We start from the raw sequence: 21,307 nt of genomic DNA on the forward strand, positions 1-21,307 counted from the left end.
TCCTTACACAAAGCACAATATAAACCTGTACAACCACTAATTGGAGGATTGGAGGCCATGACCATATACACAATAAGGCCACAGGGACCTGAACTGTGTTGCAACTGATTTCCTGGTGACTGGGGGTGCATTTTTGTGCTTACCATGGAGATGTCAAGCTGTGGCCAGCAGAGATTTTTTTTTTAAAGTTTGGTTGGACAAGCTCTGAAGCTTTACACACACACACTGCCAGGACCCTACAATGAGATAATGTGTTTTTCTTTGCTCTGCTTAGAGTTGAGAAACATGACAGAAATTGTTGTGTCATACGTCCTCATGTAGGCTCCAAAACTAACCAAGGAAGTCCAGGGAACACAACTTTGGTCATTCCTTCCTCTAAACATAATACTGTCTATTCATGGATTGGAACTTAATTAATTTACCAAATTTCTCTGGATTGGTCATCAAGTCACAAGATAATATGCTGTCAGACTGATGGAGACTCTGGAGCATAAAGAACAATTTGAACACTAGCACAGCTACCAGCATGCTCTCAATTAGGACCACTCCCTATGATTCAGTTGTTGAAGAAAAACATAATTTACAAATGGCAAAAATCACAATCAATAACACCCAGACAGACACCCAAAAACATTCACATTAAAACGGTTGGGATTTTCCATTTCATAGCAGTTAACAGACAAAGGTTAGAGGTCTCCTTTCTGTAAATTGCCCAGCGTTTGCAGACATCTCACTGTGCTGTGTGAAGTGAACACACAGGTGCGTATGTGTAATGTAAGAAACAATGCCTTAGAAGAGGATACAATTATAGGAGAGAATGGAGACCAAAGCATGCTGGTGAACATTTTCCATTAACTAAGCTGAAATATTTCATATTGTTTCTAGTGTGATCTAAACATTAAATCTTTCCATCCATGGAGTCCATGGCTCAAACTAAACCCATCCTGATCTCAACAGCTCTGACACACTGATCCCACATTGGCTAGGCAAAAACAGTTACCAGTTTTCCCAAGACATCTGCATTCTAGCTCTGCCAGGGGGCTCTGGTGAGCCAACGCTGCGAGGGGTCCTCCACATGGAAGCCTGCTGGAGAAGCCAGCGGCCTCGCAGCTGAATTTGATAGGATGATCTCTGCAAGTGGGCTCCATGATCGTGACATCATTACTGGACTTTGCCAGAGGGCTGTTTTCCGACTATGGCAGAGCCAGCTGCACCAGGGGGGCTACAGCTGCCAGTGTCAAGGCAGACACTATGAGGACGGCTTGTGAACCATTACAGAGGGGCTGATCAAGGCTTTATTGTGCTGGTAAACCACTAAGTACAGGCCTGACTGCAGCTGTGGGGTTCTAACAGTTGGCAGGTGGCAGGATTCACCTCACAAGCAATGCTAAGACCATTAATGAGACACAAGTGCCCTGGTTGCTGCAGGCTACCACGTCATGAGGTCATAAAATATGTTTTATGCTGCTCAGGTTAATGGCAAACTACACAGGGATTGCTCCATACAGTTCGTTAACACATCATTCAAGCTTGATAGTCAAAGCAAACCCCGGATTGGTGCTGGGTAAAATGGCCTATAAATTATATTGCAATAGCAATACACAATACATATCTTGATATTTTGAAATTAATACATTTATGAAAAATGAATGAATTTGTACTTCACGGTCAGGAAAAAAATATTTTGTACATCCCACTTAGAACAACATCCCACTGGTTTTTCTCCTTGCTATTTTAGCACTTTTTTTCTATGCTGTGTTTGCCTTTTGCCCAAAGGGTGACACCCAGAAACCTTCTGAACACAGCAAAAGAAAAATGAAAGAGAAAACACAGGCAAAGGGCCGGAATTCTGCTAATTCAGACACTGCCAAACACTTATAGTGGGTCCCAAATGCTGAATCAGATGGATTATTTATGGGCAATTAAATGCATTGATTTTTAGGAAACACCTTTCAAAAGCATGTGTAAAAACACATGATTTTTAGATTAAAAAAAAAAAAAAAAGAAGACGTACCCATTCCCCAGATCATCAATATCGTCATCGTCGTCGTCATCATCCTCACATGGGCTCTTCCTGCTGAGGTTGCTGCTGCTGAGGTAATCTCCCTTCAGAAGGGAGGGATCCGAGTCATCCAGGGCTTCAATGAGCTGGATACGAGCAGTGTGGCTGATCCGGAGGGGGACGTCTGACTGGGTGTTACCCGTAGATGGAGCTTCACCTGCCTGCAGACGGGGGCTGGCTTGACCCTGCCGCCATGACAACGGAGAGGAGCGATTTGACAGACTGGAAATTGAGAACGCAGCAGCTTCGTCACTGTCGTAGCACATGGTCCCCTCCACACAACTATGGAATAAAAAAAGAAATACATTTGAGGGTTTCTTAAGATATAATCAAAGCAGTGTGCTCCCCTAAAGGGTCAAAAGGTCAAGCATAGTTTCAACAGACAGGAAGTGAATGTCTGTCTTCGATTTCCTCTTCTTTTAGAGTTTAGGATGTGCTTCCGCTGCCCGATCATCTCCCCTCCTGTTCCCCCCCTGTATTCTCTTCTCTCAGAGGGACTTTACAGGGATTTTACTAGAGCTCGACCAATATGGGATTCTTGAGGCTGATGCTGATATTGATTTTTAGGGGGGAAATTCACCAATATGGTGGCAGATATAGTAATTATTTTGAGCTGGAACGAAAATAGACCTTTTTTATGTGGATTGTGCACCGATTTCTCGCCGCTCATTGGCTACTTCCTCAAACATAAAACTTTATTAAATAATATTTAACATTGTTATACATTGTTATCAATCATACAAACCATTTATTACAATATCAGCCAATTCTATAAATGATAACTGAGAAAATAAATAATAAATAGGAATACAAAAATGATCTAAATAAATATCATAACTGTTCAGTCAATTGCTGATTATATAAAAAAGAATTAACAGCAAAACCACACTAAAAAAAATCACACAAAGCAACATGTTTTGCATTATATGTTGTGTACAATTTCTTTTCATAACTGCACATATCGGACAGAATATACACAGACACTGATAAGCCTCTGATAGGCCAATAATATCTATAAACCGATATATCTGCAGGGCTCTATATTTTACACATTTGGAGATTAGTTGGTATCCAAGTGACCAAGTTTCATATTTGTATACATAAAAGTAATCTAAGCATTTTCCTGTCCTCTGTACCCTGCATAGCTCTTCTAGTCTTTTTATGCCGACACACATTTGTGAGAGTCTACCAGCATCACTAACATCACAGTATCATGCCTTCCTTGAGCTAAAGCAGCACAGCGCATCACTGCTTAGTGCTTAGGGTGAGAATGACGAGCATTAGCATATTAAAAGTTGCTGGCTCTCAAGCTGTGTGACAGTATGTGCATTTGCTTGCTACATTAAAATAAATCTTGTCTGCAGGATACAGAATCATCTCCACAAAAACCATCAATGGAGACATTTTCAAATGAAACGCTTAACCCCCTAACATAAAACAGGCAGGAAAGACGTGGAGAGGGGATGAGAGAGAGGATGCTTCCCGACTTGTTAGAATGGATTTCCACAGACTTTCTGCTTGTTGTGCATGCAGAATATATTCGGGAAAGTATGTGTACACAAAACAATTCGCTTGCCTCACCAATCCATTTGTTTAATTCATGCAAATCTCACACTCTAAACACCCGTTTTTCACAGGAAATATGACATCTTGTTTGCTCAGGAAACTTCCACCGGCAGGCTGCGGGCCTCAAAGCAGAATATGTCTTCAGGGACAGCGGGGAGTGATTCAAGGTTATTACAGTGCGATAAAAGTATGAATGGCAAAGGAAATGTATTCCAGCAGGGAACCATCTGCTGATTTGCTCTTCAAGTGGGGAGCTCCCACTGAGGGACAGAGAGAGGATACATGGCAGGAGACGCACGGACCGGCAGACAGAGGGGAAGCTCTCAAGGACAAAACCTTAAGACGCGCTGAATGCAAGTGAATGAAAGACAGGAAGCGAGAGAGGGAGAGGACACACGAACGCTCACATACACTTAATCACAGCATTATTGCATGTCTTGTTGTGTGTGTGAATGAATGTGAGTCGTGAGTGTGCATTGGCAGGGTCGGCTTTGAAGTCGGCTTTGAGCTAATCCTGCTTCAGTTCCGTATTAACCAACGCAGAGGGAAAGCAGAGCAGGCGGAAAATGACAGACTAATGGTTACTGGCCTATCAGGAATACTGATATTGATCTCAGAGCCCACAGGCAGTTAACCACCACACCCCAACACACTGTTAGCAATGTCAATAAGAATCTGCCCATCTCAACTGCTGTTCTCTCTCATTTGTTTGTTCTGTTTGTCTTTCCTTTTTGTTTCTGTTGTACAATACTATGAAGTGTGCCAGTGTGTGTGTGTGTGTGTGTGCGTGTGACTGACCTGTGGCTGAGCTGCACCCCTCTCAGGCTGGTCATGGTTTCCTCCAGGTTCTGTCGAAGGTCCAGAACATTTTGCACAGTCCTCTTCCTCTGGGACTCCGGATCTGCACAAAAACACAAATGGATATTTTTAGACAAAAAATGCCATATCACATCTTTACCGGATGACAAAAACACTGCCAACCTCTTCAAACACGTGTCTCTGAAAATGTGCTATGAAAACCTTTTTTACAAATCATATAATGCAGAAAAGGATGGGTGATTTAGTCATGTTGTCATAGAGCAATTTATGATATTTTTATGTAGTCTTTATTTAAATGTTCAGCAACTGACTGACACTGAACACACATTACTGAAGTTTATTTAGCTATTTATATATTTAGTTTTTGTCAGTGGTCATTTCTAGCATCGGTTGACAATGATATACATTGTATAATGTATGATAATGTTAATATTTTTTAATAAAGTTATTTGCTTTGGAAAGCAGCCTTCTGCTCTATACACAGAGAAAAGGTCTATTTTTAATCTAGCTCATAAAATCACTATGTTTGCCATTGTTTAGGTAATTTTCCTTCTCTAATATCATCTCAAAAATCACATATTGACTATTGAAAACTCTGAAAACCAACTCTGAAGGTTGATTATCTTATCAGTTCAGTCTTGACACCCAGTGAATGAAATCAAGGATAACACCAAATCATCGAAACAAAGCCTGAAACATAAATCTACTACAGCAAAGCAACTGAAAACGGTACGCACAGTTGTTTATCCAGATGGCAGTGGAGCAAACTAAATTAAATATGATGGGAGTCAGACAGACAGAAACCTTTAAGAGCAACCAGGTCTCACACTAGCGTCCTGTCTGGATCCCTCTTTCTCTGCTCTCCAACCACCCTCAGTCACAGTGGCCTGCTGCCCGCTCACTGCACTGTGCCCCTTTGCCCCTCGCTCTCAGAATAAACCGAAAGCCATTCTCACTTAAACCAAGCAGGGAGCACATTGGCATTTGTCTCAACCCTTCCTAATATGCTGTAATCTGCTCAGATTGGGCTATGTAGATTAATGCCGTGCCGTCCAGGCAGACAGTTGTTGTGTGTGTGTGTCTACTGACAACTCCCCCTGGGGGTTGGAAGTTTGCATGCAATATAAGAACCAAAGTGGCTCAACCACTTAGCGATGCAGACACCCTGTATTCATGCTCAGGAAACAAATAAGTGTCAGTTGACGGTTTTAATATCAAAACATGTCAATCTGAGAGCCTGATCCCACATCAGGCTATCACTTTGTTGCTACTATCATATCATTTTTAGTCCTAGTCAGAGGTTAGATCGAAGAATGACCACCAGGAAAAAACAACATGCACTACTCTATTCCATATATTCTCACAGAGACAGTAAACATATCAGGACACCTAAGCTGCATCACATGACCTTGACCCTTGCTCTATCTCTGTATTTATGTGTGATGGGGGTGGTGACAAAGAGTTATGGTGGTAAGATATGGGACACCCCTGAGGTTCAGTTCAATAGACCATTAGAACTGGCCAGCTGACTCCCAAATGAGCACAGCAAGAGATGGACTGTAACAGAGGGATGGGCTAACGGGAGAATGTCTATGTATGAAAATCAGTTCACTCATTCATGAATTGTAACAACTCTGCTAATCCCTTAACTTTCCCTCTAGTGCTATCATCAGCTCAAAATTTAAGTTTGTCCATGAGCGAAATGCCTGTAAAACTAATGACATTCAGCCTCAGCTGTATGTTGACTTTTGTGCTTAGTAGCAAATGTTGCACGCCAATCTCAGAATCCATCAGCTATTAGTCTGAAGACGTTTTAGCCTCTGGGCCAACTGCCAATCTGAGGTTCTGGTGTACAGATAACGGATATCGGGGGGCAATACTTCCTCGTCCGTGTACCGGTCACCAATTTGAGTCCAATTAGCAACTTTAGATGCGAGAATGGAGTTGGAGTTGAGAGACACCATCTATAAATAGGTTATTTCTTTGGTTATGAATGCAGATAAAAAGCTAATAAAAGCGAAATTGTCATCAGAAGATTGCCGATTCCAGGCTGTGTTCCAAGTTTGTATTTTGGCCCGTGTGTTCCACCTCTTTTGCTCTGCACCTGGACTGTTTACCTGCTTGCTAACAAAGCCTGCTAAAACATGATTGGTCAATACTACAACTAAAGAACTACAAACAGGAACCAGGACATTTACGAAACCAAATTCTTGTCCAGCTGACAAAGCATATAATGCTCTTATATGCAGATATCTATTTATAGAGATTATTAACAAGGAAACATGCTAAACTAAGAAGCTGAACATGCATTATACCTGGAAAACAACATGTCTGTATCACTATTCTGCCCTACAAAGCAAAAAGGCAGTAACTGCATTTTTGGTCAAAAATTAGTTATTATCATTTTCATGACATTCAAGGCATCCTTTGTTATGTGACAAAACATCTTATCTCAAATGTGTGTCATTTTGGAGAAAAATGGAAGTGGTTTGTACAGTAACTAAACGGCTGGATTACAGGATAACTTTAAAGTCATTTTTCTCAGTTCTGCACTCTGCGTAGTTACTGCCTTTTTGCTTTGTAGGGCAGTATTGTAAACATATTAGCAGGCTGGCATTAGCATTTAGCCCAGTGCCCAACAGTACCTAAATACAGCCTCAGAGAGACTCTTTGTCTTGTTCAATGTTCAAAATAAATCCCCCTTTTATATACTGAGCCCATGGAGCAACATATTGTATATAGTGAAGAAATCTACTGACACATACGACCCTGAAACCCCCACCCTCCCTCCCATGAATCAGTCCAGCTGGCTAGTGAGGAGGTGACGGAGAAGAGACCTTTCTAATGAGTGAGGAGGGCAAATCATGAGCTGCCAGAGGTGTCAATCTCAACAACAGCTGCAGACTAAACTCTGTCCACATGCACATACCCCCAACACACTGAGAAACACTTACACCAGACCTGATTTATAAAGCTGGATTGATTTCTCCTAAAGAGAACGGCCACATAGACAATTGATTAGGCAGCCCTGCGGACAAGCAGCTCAGAGGAGAGATGATGAAGTCATTGTGATCCCACCTTCTGCCGCTCACGCACAGACACTACACATTCACACACAAATGTTTTCTAATAAAAAATAGAATATAGAATAGAAATACTTTGTTCTGCTGGTGGTTGCTCACACAAAAGGTAGTGATGGACAGTGTGGAAATTCAAGCCATAAAAAGCCACATTTCTGCTTTAAAATGTTAAAATTGTGTCATGTGTTCATACAAAGGTTTAGAGGGAACAAAGAACTCCCTAAACATGCAAACACGGACAAAGTCTGACACACACACACACACAACCACACGCACACACGCAGGCTTTAATTGGCCGATTTTAATTACCCTAAATGTGAGCTTTGTTTAACATCGGCGTCAAATTGATTAGATACGGTCTGCATGATTGCGCATGTGCCTGTGTGTAAATGTGTGTGTCTGCAAAAGACTTCCTGTCCCGCCTCTGCCCTGGCCCTGGTGGTCCCAGCTGGCATGGGGAGGGGGTGTGGTTGTAGTGGTGGTGGGGGAATTAGAGATGCAAATATCCCTGTCAGCCCTGGCAGCTCCCTGGGGGTGCACATGAATTACACTGATCTGGTTTAAACAGAGTGTGTGTGTGGAAGGGCCTGTGTGCATGTCCATGTATATGTTGGGATGGGCAACGCTCCACCTGCCTCATCTTGATACAGTTGTGAACACACTTGAATCTGAAGAGACTGTGAAACTAGATGAGGAGCCTTTCATAATGGCCCACTCAGACTCTTGAAATGAGAGTCAGCAAGTTAGAGTGAGTGTGTTATTGTAAGTGCATGCATGTGCTGCATGTGCAGGACAACCTCTGCATCCTAATGAGAGTCTGCTCTCAGACAAAACAAAGAGACAAAAAGACTTCAAAGGAGCAAAAGAAAAAGACAGTTGGAGGTGAATGGGGGAAAAAAGACGGGGCATTTTATTTTGGCAGATTCTGCTACTTCAACAAGAGTGCAAATGGCAACAAAAATGTACAATGGCAATAAAGAGAAGAACTGCTTTTTTCTCTATCATTGTGTGTTTGTGTGTGGTCAGGTCACAAGCCCATTAAACAAAAGTGCTGGCTTTTGAATTAGCAGAAATGTTAAGGAGCTTGTTTTTTAATCTTTATTAACCAAACAGCCCAACACCATTTTAACTTTTATTTCCTTGGAAAATAAATACAACTGAGATATCTGGTTTTGCAAATGAGCCCATTAAATTATTTAATTATTACAAGATAACAACCAGCAATGCATTAGTTTCACTCTCAATGCTCTCCCACTTCCCCGCCCTGTCTGTGGCTCTCAGCACCAAGCCCATTTGTTCCTAATGAAGATGTTAAGCTATAAAATGGGTCTTGAATGTTTCACTTCTTCTTTTTATTTTATTTATGGGTAAAGCAATAAATATCTTAAATATTTGGGCACTATTTTTAAGCAAAATAAACATTGGGTTTGTTGGGGACTATTTTCAGCTGTGGATGAACACACATTTACCAGGACGGTGAATGTAAGATTGACTAAAAAAGTGTCTGTGCTCATCCATGATGAAGAATCATGTCCCCCAGTGCATCAGTGTGACTCATCTATGTGTTTTTAATAGTCTTTGGACAACAATGGACATCTGTGGCACAGAGCCAGCCACTAGCTATACGGGCAATACTTTTAATGTGATTTGTTGACAACAAGAAAAATATAAAATATTGGAAGCTTTATCCGATAAAAGAAAAGGATGTAGAAAAAGTATGTTTCCTGATGCGGATGTCTGATGGCTAACAGACAGAGTGAACAGAAAAATAAAAACTGCTGTCCACTTGGGCTCCTCTCTTGGGTCACTTGACTCTCCTCTCCATTAGAAAGAAAAAAAACTCCCCAAAGACACACTAATGGCTCTGTCCTTGCAGAAGTAGTCTGCCTTTGTGTGTGTGTGTGTGTGTGTGTGTGTGTGTGTGTGTTTATGTGGTAACATCACATCATTCTTTGACAGTGTGTTTGTGTGGTGACTGAAAATGCACGTTCATGCATCTACCTGCACATACTGTATGTGTGAGTGTGTGTCTTTACCAGCAAGAGGTGCAGTTTTGCACAATATGAATGTAGATTTGAGTAATGGCCTCTGTTTCTATTCTTTCCTTCCTTTCATCCGGAGTTCATTTGTCCCTGTCTTGCCCACGTGTGTGCACATATGTTAGTGTCACTGTAACACTCCTCGGGCTACGGTACCCTTATCACATGATAGATGTGTGTGGTTGAGCATTGCTGCTACTGCACCATAAAAGGTCTGTACCTCCAGCGATGTGCAAGGCTTTAAAATAATCATATGCTTCCAAAGTGTTTTTACAGATTCCTGACAGGTGACATATAAAAGTCACACAAACAGGATGCTAGTAAAGCTTTGTAGTTTTGTTATTGTTTCAGTTAAAGGATGACCCACATTTGTACTCGTCTCAATTTGTATGAGAACCTAAGCTAAGCTACTAAAATGCTTCATTATTTTGGATTTTATCTGGCATGACCAATCACAATAATATTCCTTTCCCCTATTTTTCTGTTACTCTTTAACTAAACATCACAGCCCTCTGCTGACCTCAGACCGTTTGCAAAACAGGAAGCATTACAACATACAGCTATTCCTGCACATCTGGACCAGGCAGACAAACACACATTAATACAACCAAATGTTCATCCATGCACAAACACACGTGCACTGAAGTTCATCGGCTTCACCAGGATGTCGCAACAGGATATTAAGACCCTTGAAGATCATATCTTATATGTGACATGAATGGTCGATGAGCGTATCGGAGCACAATACTGCATCTGTGTGCGCTAAATCTGAACAGTTGTTAGTTCAAATGCCAAATAAAATGGTCACATGATTAGTGTGTCAATGTGATGTGAGAAACAGAAGATATTGAGAGATAGCCAGTTGTGATTTGGGGCAGCTGACTGCGTTGAAATCCATTTAAAATCGGAAACCCTTATGTAAGAGTAGTTTCCATAACAGAGACAAGGAGGATGAGCAACACACAGACTGTCTTAGAAGCACAGACATGTGAAAATATTACTAATAAATGTAGGATCCGCTATGCAGCGTTAAGTTAAAACCTTGTCTGTCTTGTCCTCTCAGCCCAGATCTCATCACCCCAAAACCTGGCTCTGAACCACATAAACACACTCGCCATATCTCCTTAACCACAGCCCTATCTGCTTAGAAGTCAGAGCGCTATCTGCTTAGAGGGAGCTTTGAATGACTTACGAGAAGTTTACTTTCTCAGAAAAGAAGGTCGAGACCTCACCGAGGTAACACCAAAAGAACATATCACCTCTAGCCCTGCTGATTAGGCTTCAAAACACAAAGAGGAATGAGTGTGTGCATTCCTCTGTGCCGAGCTGCGCTGGAGGAGATTAAAACCTGTGTGAGGTGCTTTGAGAGTAAAAAAGATAAAGAGAGGCACAATCTAATACACACATCACACGTAAACACACATGGTATGCAGATGAGGCTGTCAAAAAAAGATCACCCGGAGGACAAAACACAATCAGTCAGTTTGATGGATGTGTTCGTGTGGCATCATGTCAAATATCTTTTAGCAGTGTCTCTGTGTGTGCTTCAAAACTCTGTATACTAAAATCTAAATACAGGCCGAGCAGCACACACAATCATGCAGGCACACAGCCACACACTTACACACATGCTACACAAACCCAGCAACGAGCCAAGGCAGACCATAATGTGTGGCAATGTTTGGGTGTATTTTTGTTCAAGAGAGTTGTTTCCTGTGGAACTGTATTTTACGACGTGCTTAAACCCAGCTGCAGCTCCGCTCTCACATATCAGACAGACAGTCTGCTCTCTGTGTGGAGTGCCTGCACGGTTAATAAGGTGACGGGTGAGACGGTACAACTGATGACAGCAAGTTATCAAAGTAACTCCACTGAAATGTGATTGAATGGTTTATTTTTTGGGTTAATTGATGAGTCTGTTGTTCAATAAAATGTCAAAAATTGTGAAGAAGCTTCAGATGCCTTGTGTTGTCCGACCAACTGTCCAAAATATATTCAGTTTTCTAAGGATGACAAAAAAAGAGAAGAAACTGGAACTTGAACTGGAACTGAATTTTCAGAACCTTTCTTAAAATAAATAGATCAAAATAGTTGCCAACTAATTTTCTGTTGATGCACTAATTGATAATTCAGCTAATTGTTGCTGAGATGACACAGATGTAATCTTATTTATAGATTAGAAGAAAAGCTTTCTACAACTTATATCCCGTTAATCAAATACCTTACATTTCAAGGTAATCTTGTAAATAGTGTCATGAAGGAATGGCAGCCTTGTAAACTGGAGATATTGAAAGGATTTCTGAAAGGACAGGGAAAGTATAGCTGACTCAGTATGTTTGGCACAATCTCCACCCAGACTGTATTGTTTGCATTTGGCCTGCTGCAGTATGTGTATGCTACTGTGCTTGTTTACAGAACATCTGCAGCTTTTTTCCTCATCTTTCTCCCACTCAATTTTTGTTTGGTAGCATTGCAGCTGGATCGTGCACAGAATGTGCAGTTTAAATTCAACGAGACAACTTCCATGTATAATTCTTGTGATCTGATAGTAGCAGGAGTAAAATCTGATCTTTATGCATGCATTCAGATATCTGACTTAACCCTCTCAAACTACAGCCGTTTCAGGGCGTTTTTTGCTCTTTTTACATTTTACTCACTGTGGCCTTGTATTTCACTACAATATAGAAGTCCTGCAGCTCTATGGAATCAGCACAATCATGTCTTTTGTGCAGTATAACACAGTTAAAATGGGATTGCAAGTTCAATTTATCTAAAAAATGTATTTTTTAAAATTGGAATAAAATGGAATGTACCGTATATATACAACACTTTTCCAAGTGTCCACAAGTGTTATGAATATTTAAAAGAAAAGAAAGGGTCTCCACATGCTATACATATTGAACTATTTGCATTTTTATCAAACTCTTGTCCTCTCCTCTCTGCTCTGTGTAAACAGATTCTCAGTGAATATTTGTCACGTGACTGTTCGTCTCAGCAGAATCAATTATGGCTTCACAGAATTTAATGTTTTTAGTTGATCTAGTTATTCCAAATGGTTTATTTTTGGCGACATTTTAAGTGAGACATGTAAGATATAGTGATTTTTACAGAAATATCACAATTATAGGCTTCGTTTTGGTAACTTTTTCCAATGGAAACTTTCAATCCATTCAAAGTCTGTCGGAAAGTTATAATTTCGACGAGAGTTTTTAAAGTTTCTTTCTATGATAAGCGGTGTGTTTTGGCAATCTTTTGAAGAAAAAAAAAACACGTTAGGGTTCAGAGGGTTAATGAGACTTATAATTGCATCATAAAAAAATCAGAACAAAAACATATAGAAGCATTAAATACTGGATTGGATGACTGACCTGAGATCAACCCTTAAGTATATTTATAGTTCAACAAACAGGATCAGACGAGGTGTTCCCAGGCCACGCCTCTGTTTGCTTCTTTTGATCGGTTGAGCTCTGGCCTGACGCTGCATCAGCATTATCACTGATGAAAGCTCACCACAACACCGTCATAAGACTCGGTCAGATGTGTCTGTGTGTGTCTAATACTATTCCTTGCAGCAGCTACATGCAGAAAGCTTCATCAGTAACAAAGGGCACTTTTATCTGAGACCTTTCATGAGAGGAAAACACAAACAGAACAAAAATAGATGAATACTAAGCATTCCTCATCCCGAGGTGGCCTACATTACTCTCTTGTCTTTATCTCCCTCTTTATTTCACATATCATCACTACCAGTTCGTTTTATGAGTAAAGTGTGAATTAGGGCTGAAACTGATTATTGTCGATTATCTTCTCAATATTGATTATTTGTTTGTACTATAAAATGTTCTTTATTGTCACAGAAGAGGAAAGAAAGTAGAGAATATTCACATTCATGAAGCTAGAGTCAGATCATTTTTACTTTTTTCAGTAAAAATTACAAAATTAGATTATAAGAACAGGAGGAGATTAGTTTAATAGTCAACTAATTCATTAATAGTGCATATAGGTATGATTAGTAACAGAGGGTAGGATGTTCATCTTTGTATCCATCTCATCTATATCATATTAAATATTAAAGCTCAGCACGTGCACAGATGTTTTGCCCATATAGCAATTTAAGGGTCTTTTTCCCGTGAGTAAGGAAGTGTGATATCAATAAGGACTGAAATTCTTTCAATATCAATTCAAACATGAACACATACAGCCCTTCCACTCTTATACTAAGGCATGCAGAAGAAGAGTGCATTAAAATAATAAAATCAAAACAGTAGAATAACTTGCTTGTTTTTTTAGTGATAAGCAGCATGTTTGTGTGTGTTTGTGTGAGTTTGTGAGTGCGTTATGCAAGAGCTGATGAGACTAAAACACAGAGAGTACTAATATGATTTAGGAGGAGGATGTCAGGAAGCAGACAGCACTAATGCAATGGCTCCTGCATTAAGTCCTTAGAGACTGACCACAATGCATTGTAAACACACACACACACACACACACACATACACACAAAGAGACAAAAGAGTGGAAGGAGAAAAATGCACAATCATACATGTGCAAAAACTCTCCCTGTGTATGAATACTCCTGGTGACAAAATCCCTGTCACACTAAAAGATGTCCTCTGTCCTCCTCCTGAAACACTCGTACCAGAAATATCCTCCCTGCTGTCTGACTGGTGACAGAACACTGCTACCCGTCAACTTGCATCAGAGTTGAAAGAGAGAGAAGAGGAAGAGAGGGAGAGAGAGAGAGAGAGAGAGAGAGAGAGAGAGACAATCGGAGGGATGCTTTATTCCTCACTTTCCTTGGGCGTCTGCGTTTATTCGGCTTGTCACCGCCTCCTCGATGGGAGGACGACTGCCCCGAATCCTTCAGTCAGCAAAGCCCGGGGTGGAACAAGCTGCTCCGGTCGCACCCGCATCACATTAGAGACTCAGCACTGCTATCACAATGGAGGGGCCGAGTATGAAAAATCACTGCCACAAGGATGAAAACAGCCGAGTATAGACAGGAGAGAGTATCAGTGACTGAATATGGCACACACTGAAGCTGCAGCTGCTTTGTTGTTATTTCCTGCAGCGCTGTTAACTTCTCTTGAACAGGATTGTGTGTGTGTGTGTGTGTGTGTTTGCCTGCGTGTGTGTATGTCTTCTTTTTTAGCCTTTGTCGATTTCTCTGTAGGGTTTATTGTTCCGCAGACAGCTGACGAGGATGCATCGTCTCCCACGAGTAGCCAGCAACCACACAAACATGCCCACACACACACTCACAATACAATGTCGCACAAAAATAACAAGCACATTGGTAGTCAAGGCTACTTTTATGAGCTTTCGTGTGTCACTGAGTGTTATTTACTTCTCTTCTGCTGAGCCTTTAAGGTCACGTGTATGTGACACAGTCCCCCAATTTCTCCGAACAGCTCAGCCAACACCAAAATCACACAAGATCTCCAATCTTCTAACCTAAATTTATATTCTCCAGCTGATCCTTTGTAAAGTAAAATTCCCCCAAATACCCAAATCTCCATCCAAACAGATGTCCTTTGGGCTTTAATCTGTAATTCATTTTAGTCCTGATAGCTGGCCTTTTCCAGGGTGATATAGATCTGTGATTAGTGGAATGGAGGCTGAATCTTCTCATTATCTTTAGGCAAGGCTTAATCCGAATGCTTGCTGGTGTCTTTAGACTGGATCCTCTCTAAACCGAGCCTGCCCCATGCTGGGAAAGGCCACTGCTTTAGGGAGCTTACCCTCTCGCATACACCTCATTATGGGTGCTGGATAGGACCGCGAGGTGTCATTAGTGGCACACATCTGAGGTTCAGTACTTTAGATTACCCTGGCAGTATATGCTTTACAAGGTGCCATTCAGGTCAGCTCATTTTTATTGTCAGAATTTGCAGAGTTTATCATTCCTTGCGTCTATGTCTAACCTTGATACCGTTAACAAGATATCTTATAAAACGTGCTGCATTTGGAAGAATTATGGCTGCAAGTCTAGAGCTGCTGTCCAAGCAGAGTCAAGTAATTCTCTTAATCCAATTAATGAAAAGCTCTTCATCTCTCAGTGGTAAAACATGGATGTCCGATTAAAGGAAAACAGATTAGACTGAAACTAATCCTAAATCACCTCGTGAGATAAACATATAGGCCTAGCCTTGAAATATCCTGGATTCTTTTTCTTTTCTTCATTGTGTGTGTGTGTGTGTGTGTGGGGGGGGGGGGGGGGGGGGGATCGGTTATCCCTTTTAAGTGCATAGAATAGCTCTTTATCGTCATTGTACTTAGAACAATGACAATCTGTTTAGCAGCTCTTCAGCAGCGTGCAGCAATAAAGTACATGTAAATATATACAGTAGGCCCATAGAAATAGAATAAGAATAGAACAGACATTGTACTATTTGCTGCGCTCATTTGGATGGTACATAAAGTGTGTCGGCAGCTTCCAAGGCGGATGGCTGGCTAGTTAGCTAGCTGGCTCTGCCATCAATTCTCCTCCTGGGAAAAAAAGTCTTCTAGTGGTGTGGAGTGAGGCAACGTTGGACCACTGGCCACCAGCCCACTGTTGACTCATCGCCATGTTTTAAAGCATCACTGGTGGCAGAAAATGAATCAAACAAAGTTGTTTCCCATCTGGCAATAACAATGTGTTTTCCTACGGTGTGACAAGAATGTACGGATGAAGCATTAAGTTGTTACATTTTACTTATTTAGCGGCTGACTCTCATAATGTGTACTGAAGTTAGTCAGCATGTGTATCTGTATCAATATGGCCATCTCTCTCACCTTCCAGCTATGTTGATTTGAATGGGAATGTCCATTCTAGTCTTGCTCTATTTCAATGAGACAGTCTAAATAGTAAAAAGTAAATGAGTAAATACATAAAACAAGTATTAACAAGTAAAAGCACAAAAAAACCCCAAGCAAGTTCCAGTAAATACAAAGAAAAGCCATGAAAACAACATAAGTGACTGAAACAGCACAGTGTTGTTGTAGTAGTAGCAGCTGATGGTCTTGGGTTTCACATTCTCATTAGACCTCGCTGACATTCTCCATTATCTTTGCCTACTACTGTAGGCTAATCTCAAAAGGACAGTGTCACAGTGCATACTGCTAGCTGTCACGCAACATAACAAGTTCAACACACAGGCTCATATCTTACTCTCTGTAGCTAACAGAGATAACCGCTAACATGTAGCGTTCCATAACAACAGGCCAAAAACGGGATAAAATAGATTTTTTTATTAATGATATAATACCATACTATGGTAGTCTGTTCTGAGATTCTCTACAATTTAGCTGCCTTTCTTGACATCTGTAGAAAAAATGAAAACAGGGAATGTAAACCCCATAGTATGTACAAACTCCTGACTTGTGTTGCTGTGTACTTGTCTGTCTTTTTGTGCTATCTTGTTTGTTAAGTTTTGGGAAGTATGTAAAATGACAGCTGGATACCTGGGATTAAATTTGATACGGTGTACTTTTTGTGTTATGTATAATCTGCAATAAAAAGACCTTGACATACTTGATTCTGTACAATGACAAGTCATTTTCATGTATGTATGAAGCAGATGGGGAGAAGGTGGGACTGCATATGGGAAGGGGAGGGAGAGGATCACTGGGAATGATCCATTGAACATCCATAATCTATCTTCCTATGACAGAGCACACGGAGCAGAAACCAATTAGCTGCGCGTCCCATCGGAAATGGAGAAGCAGATACGATAAAGGATGAGCCCAGAGCCGCTAGCTACAGGGCAAGTTACAATTAACCTCCCCCTAACACACACACACACACACACACACACACACACACATATATGAGTATATGAGTATACTCGCACAACTTCCCTACACACCTGCTGTGTCTTCATTGGTAAACCTCTGGCAGATTGAAGTAGATTGTAATGACCCAAAGCAACACTCTTTCATTTGGGATGCCAGGTAGAAATTTAGGTCATTGGCCTATCACCATTATTTTACTCCAGGGTCTCTCTCTTTCTCTCCCTCTCATTTATCTCCATATGTGAATGAATGAAGTCACCCCCTTCTACTTTTCTCCCATAAATCTCAATTCTTACCCTCTACTTTCTTTCTGTCTGTCTCTTTTTTCCATCCTCGTCTCGCTCCTCTCTACCTGGTTGCCTGGTGTAGGTGCGGCTAGCATCATTACAAGGACTGAAACAAGGTCACACACACACACACACACACACACACACACACACACACACACACACACACACACACACACACACAGATATATAGGACTACAGGGGCAAGGTCACACAAGCTATGATTTGGGGCTGTGCTGCAGGAGGCAAGCTGGTGAAGAAATGAAGGAGAGGAGGAAGACAGAGAGAGTTTTGATGATGGACGGAAAATTATTTCCCCGTGTCAAGCCAGATATAACGACCCGCTACGCTGCTCTCTCCCCATCTCCCTTACTCTCTGATGCTATCTGCCCTGCTGAGAGGGAGGAATAGAAATAGAATAGATAGTGTGGGACAAACACACAGAGAGAGTGTGTGTGCATGAATGACTAATGGATGTTAGGTGCAGATTTAAACCCTGGTTTGACCTATAAGTCACAAACTCATCATTCTCACGATACGCCCACATTAGCTAAAACTTTGGAGCGTCCCAGTACGTATGACAGTGTGGATTAATGTTTGTGAATGGCAGCACGCTAACTACCTGCCCATGCCCCCTCAGATTCTCCTCCCACACGTTGCCCCCAGTAACAGTAGGAAAAGGTGGGGGTGTGTGTGGATGTGTGGGGGGGTGGATAGTGACCATCTGTCAGTGGCCCGAAGATCAATGGAACTGGAGGGGATCTGGCAGGGAGGAGGGTGAGGGAGTGGTGCAAGGCTAAATATGTGGCCCACTGTGACCGGAGCCTGACTCAATAAGCATCCGTTTTATTTACCGACTGAAAACACACACCCCACTAGTCCCACTCACACGGCCTTTATTAACGAATGGCTGATTTTGGCTCGAGCCAGGAGATGCTGAGGCTGCAGAATTGACATGAAACATGCAGTTCTGACTCAAAGATAAAATAATTCTCCCCTGGCAACAGGGTTGTAGAGACAGAAAACCCTTGAGATAGAGATATAATGAGAGCAGGAGGACGAAGGCATTTGATAGGTTAATATATATCTAGCTCACTGTGGCAGTGGGTCAGATGAGACTAGGACAAAACGCTCCAGTGCTAGCTAATGAATCAACAACAAAACAATGTCAGCCCTCTGGAACTGCTTAGATCAGCTGCTTCATGGGAGCACACCGAGCAAGTACACATCGACACACACATATATTCAACATAAATCAATTTTACACATATAAACAAAGCTACAGTGATGTAAACAGAGGGATTTTCACCACCTACGTGTACCGAGTGAGTGCTCTCACCATCGTACAGTGAGAAGCATTTAGAAAAACACACTGACATTATGCTCTGCTGCAATACAGACTGGACTCATTTAAAATTCACTGTTGATGCTGGAGCTACAGCCAGGGCTGCTGGAGGGAACGGTTTGGGAGAGGAGAGGAGAGGAGAGGAGAGGAGAGGAGAGGAGAGGAGAGGAGAGGAGAGGAGAGGAGAGGAAAGGAGAGGAGAGGAGAGGAGAGGAGAGGAGAGGAGAGGAGAGGAGAGGAGAGGAGAGGAGAGGAGAGGAGAGGAGAGGAGAGGAGAGGAGAGGAGAGGATGTTTGTCTCATTCGAAGTCCACTGAATCAATAAGTAACTGTTGTTAACTTGTTGATGTAATTGTATCCTGTCATAAGTGGTGTCATGCCTGAACCTCTATGTTTTCATGCAAAATAGAGACAAAACAGCAGACTTACCAAGCATTTGGCTGAAGAGCAGCTGCTCCAGGTCCCCCAGAACCGTCACCACTAATTCTGGGTCCACCTTCAGAAAGCTCTTATCATCTTCTCCCTCTATCCCCTTCCTCTCTTTCTTCTCCTCTGCTGACAGAGCTGCAGATCTCCCCTTCTCCCCTAGTTTCTTTCCGTTAGTCCCAGTATTCCCAGCTCCATTGGAGTTAGCTTTTGTTGGATGGTCAGTAGGGTCTGTGTCTACACTCTGGCCCGGTTCAGAGGTCTTGCTGATGGGCTTGACCTCAGCATAAGGTCCCCGTGGTTTACCAGGGGCGGGGATTCGACTCGGCTTGCCTCCGTTAGAAGTCACAGACGGGCAGCAGAAAGATTTTGGCTTCCCCTGGAAAAGAGACTGTTCCGACTTTGAAAGGGTCCGGCAAAGTTGTGGTTTCCCGCCCCCAGCCTGACCTGTCTTAGTCTGGCCCGGCTTGTTGGTGCCATTGCCAGGCCGGCTCGTATCATCGCTCCATCGAGGAGATTGGTACAGGTGTAGCTTCTTCTCAGCATCTGTGAGCACACACAAGTTGTTCAGCGATCGCTGCTTGCGGAGACCGGACGGATTAGGGATTGGGATGGGGATAGATCCAGAGGAGGGCCTGTAGACCTTGAGCTCGGACCCCGAGGGACGTGAAGGTCCCTGGGGCAGAGCGGAGGGCTTGGCTGGGGGCTTCCTAGAGGCCATGGCCTGGGCTGAAGTTTCCTGGCAGGAGACAGCAGCAGACCTCAGATCCAGCTCTCTGGGCTTGGCCGTCATGCTAATGTTAGCCACATTAGCCTCCAGCATCCCTCCTGCAGAGAGCCAAGCAACAGCATCAGTGACACACTCTGAGATACACAAAAGCAGACTGGAAGGAAAGATGGAGGGAGAAAACGGGAGAAAGAAAGGTGTAAAAACTCCAAGGCTGTCTGGTTCGCCCTCCCTCTCTGCCTCCAGTGGGTCCAGACTCCCCGCAGTGTGAGACTGTGGGTTCACCCTCTGTTGAAAATGACGAGTGGGTTAGTAGAGTGGCAGAAGCAGTCACCCTTACTCACTACTGCTAATCCATGGATCTGCAGATTTGTGTCCAGTGCCTAAATCCACTTCCTCACAGCGTGTCTGCAGCACAATAGCCCCACTGGAATGAAACACAGCAACGAGCCGTCTCTTTCTCTGTCTCCCTCTCTGCTGCTCTCTCGCTCTGTATTCCCTCCTGCTTGCTAGGCGAGCAGCAGCCGACTGACAGGAGAAACAGTCGCAGCAGCAGCAACATCCCCCCCTCCCCTTTCTCTCCTCCCTCTACCTCTCGCTCACTCGCTGCCTTGCTCACTCAACCCCCGCTGCTCATTCACCCTCCCTCTCTTTCTTACTCCTCTGTGCTTCCCTCCTTTCTTGTTGTCTCTCGCTCTCTCTCCACCCACTGGCTGATTCACCCGCCAATCCTCTATCTTTCTCTTCTCTCTCTCTTTCTCTCTCTCTCTCTCTCTCTCTCTCACAAACATGCAGCGCAGATGCTGTGTTATGCCAGTGAAGAGGGAAAAAGGAAGAAAGGAAGAGAAACAGTGAGAAAGAAAGAAGAACAAAAGAATGACGCAAAAAGAGAAAAATATTTATATTGAGCTCAGCTGTGTGTGACTCAAATGATCCTAGATGCCAAATATTACAGCCGGAATAAAAAGACCCCCTTCACACACACACACACACACACACACACACACACACATATCCAATCAGTCATAATCACATTAGCTGCTCTATTCATCCATTCACATTCAGATTTTCTTATGTGCCGTAATCACAAGAGGCCCACCCATGATTAAGCTGATTTAAATTATCTGTAAAACAGCCGTGACTGCGGGATCAGCTTAGAAGAGGGGAACAGGACACACATT

General features: G+C 42.5%; 1 protein-coding gene across 2 annotated transcripts in view; it reads right to left on the reverse strand.

The window, feature by feature from the left end:
- LOC131971465 (neuron navigator 1-like) overlaps positions 1-21,307 on the reverse strand; it is a 99,085-nt gene that overhangs the window by 60,517 nt on the left and 17,261 nt on the right. For both annotated transcript variants that reach the window (XM_059332941.1, XM_059332940.1), the window contains exons 3-5: positions 19,403-20,227; positions 4,427-4,529; positions 2,015-2,344 (exon numbers count right to left, since the gene is read on the reverse strand). In XM_059332941.1, coding sequence (XP_059188924.1) covers positions 2,015-2,344; positions 4,427-4,529; positions 19,403-20,227 — 1,258 coding nt within the window. The remainder of the gene's footprint in view (positions 1-2,014; positions 2,345-4,426; positions 4,530-19,402; positions 20,228-21,307) is intronic.

The sequence above is a fragment of the Centropristis striata genome, chromosome 5 (genome assembly GCF_030273125.1).
Source record: "Centropristis striata isolate RG_2023a ecotype Rhode Island chromosome 5, C.striata_1.0, whole genome shotgun sequence".
NCBI lineage: Eukaryota > Metazoa > Chordata > Actinopteri > Perciformes > Serranidae > Centropristis > Centropristis striata.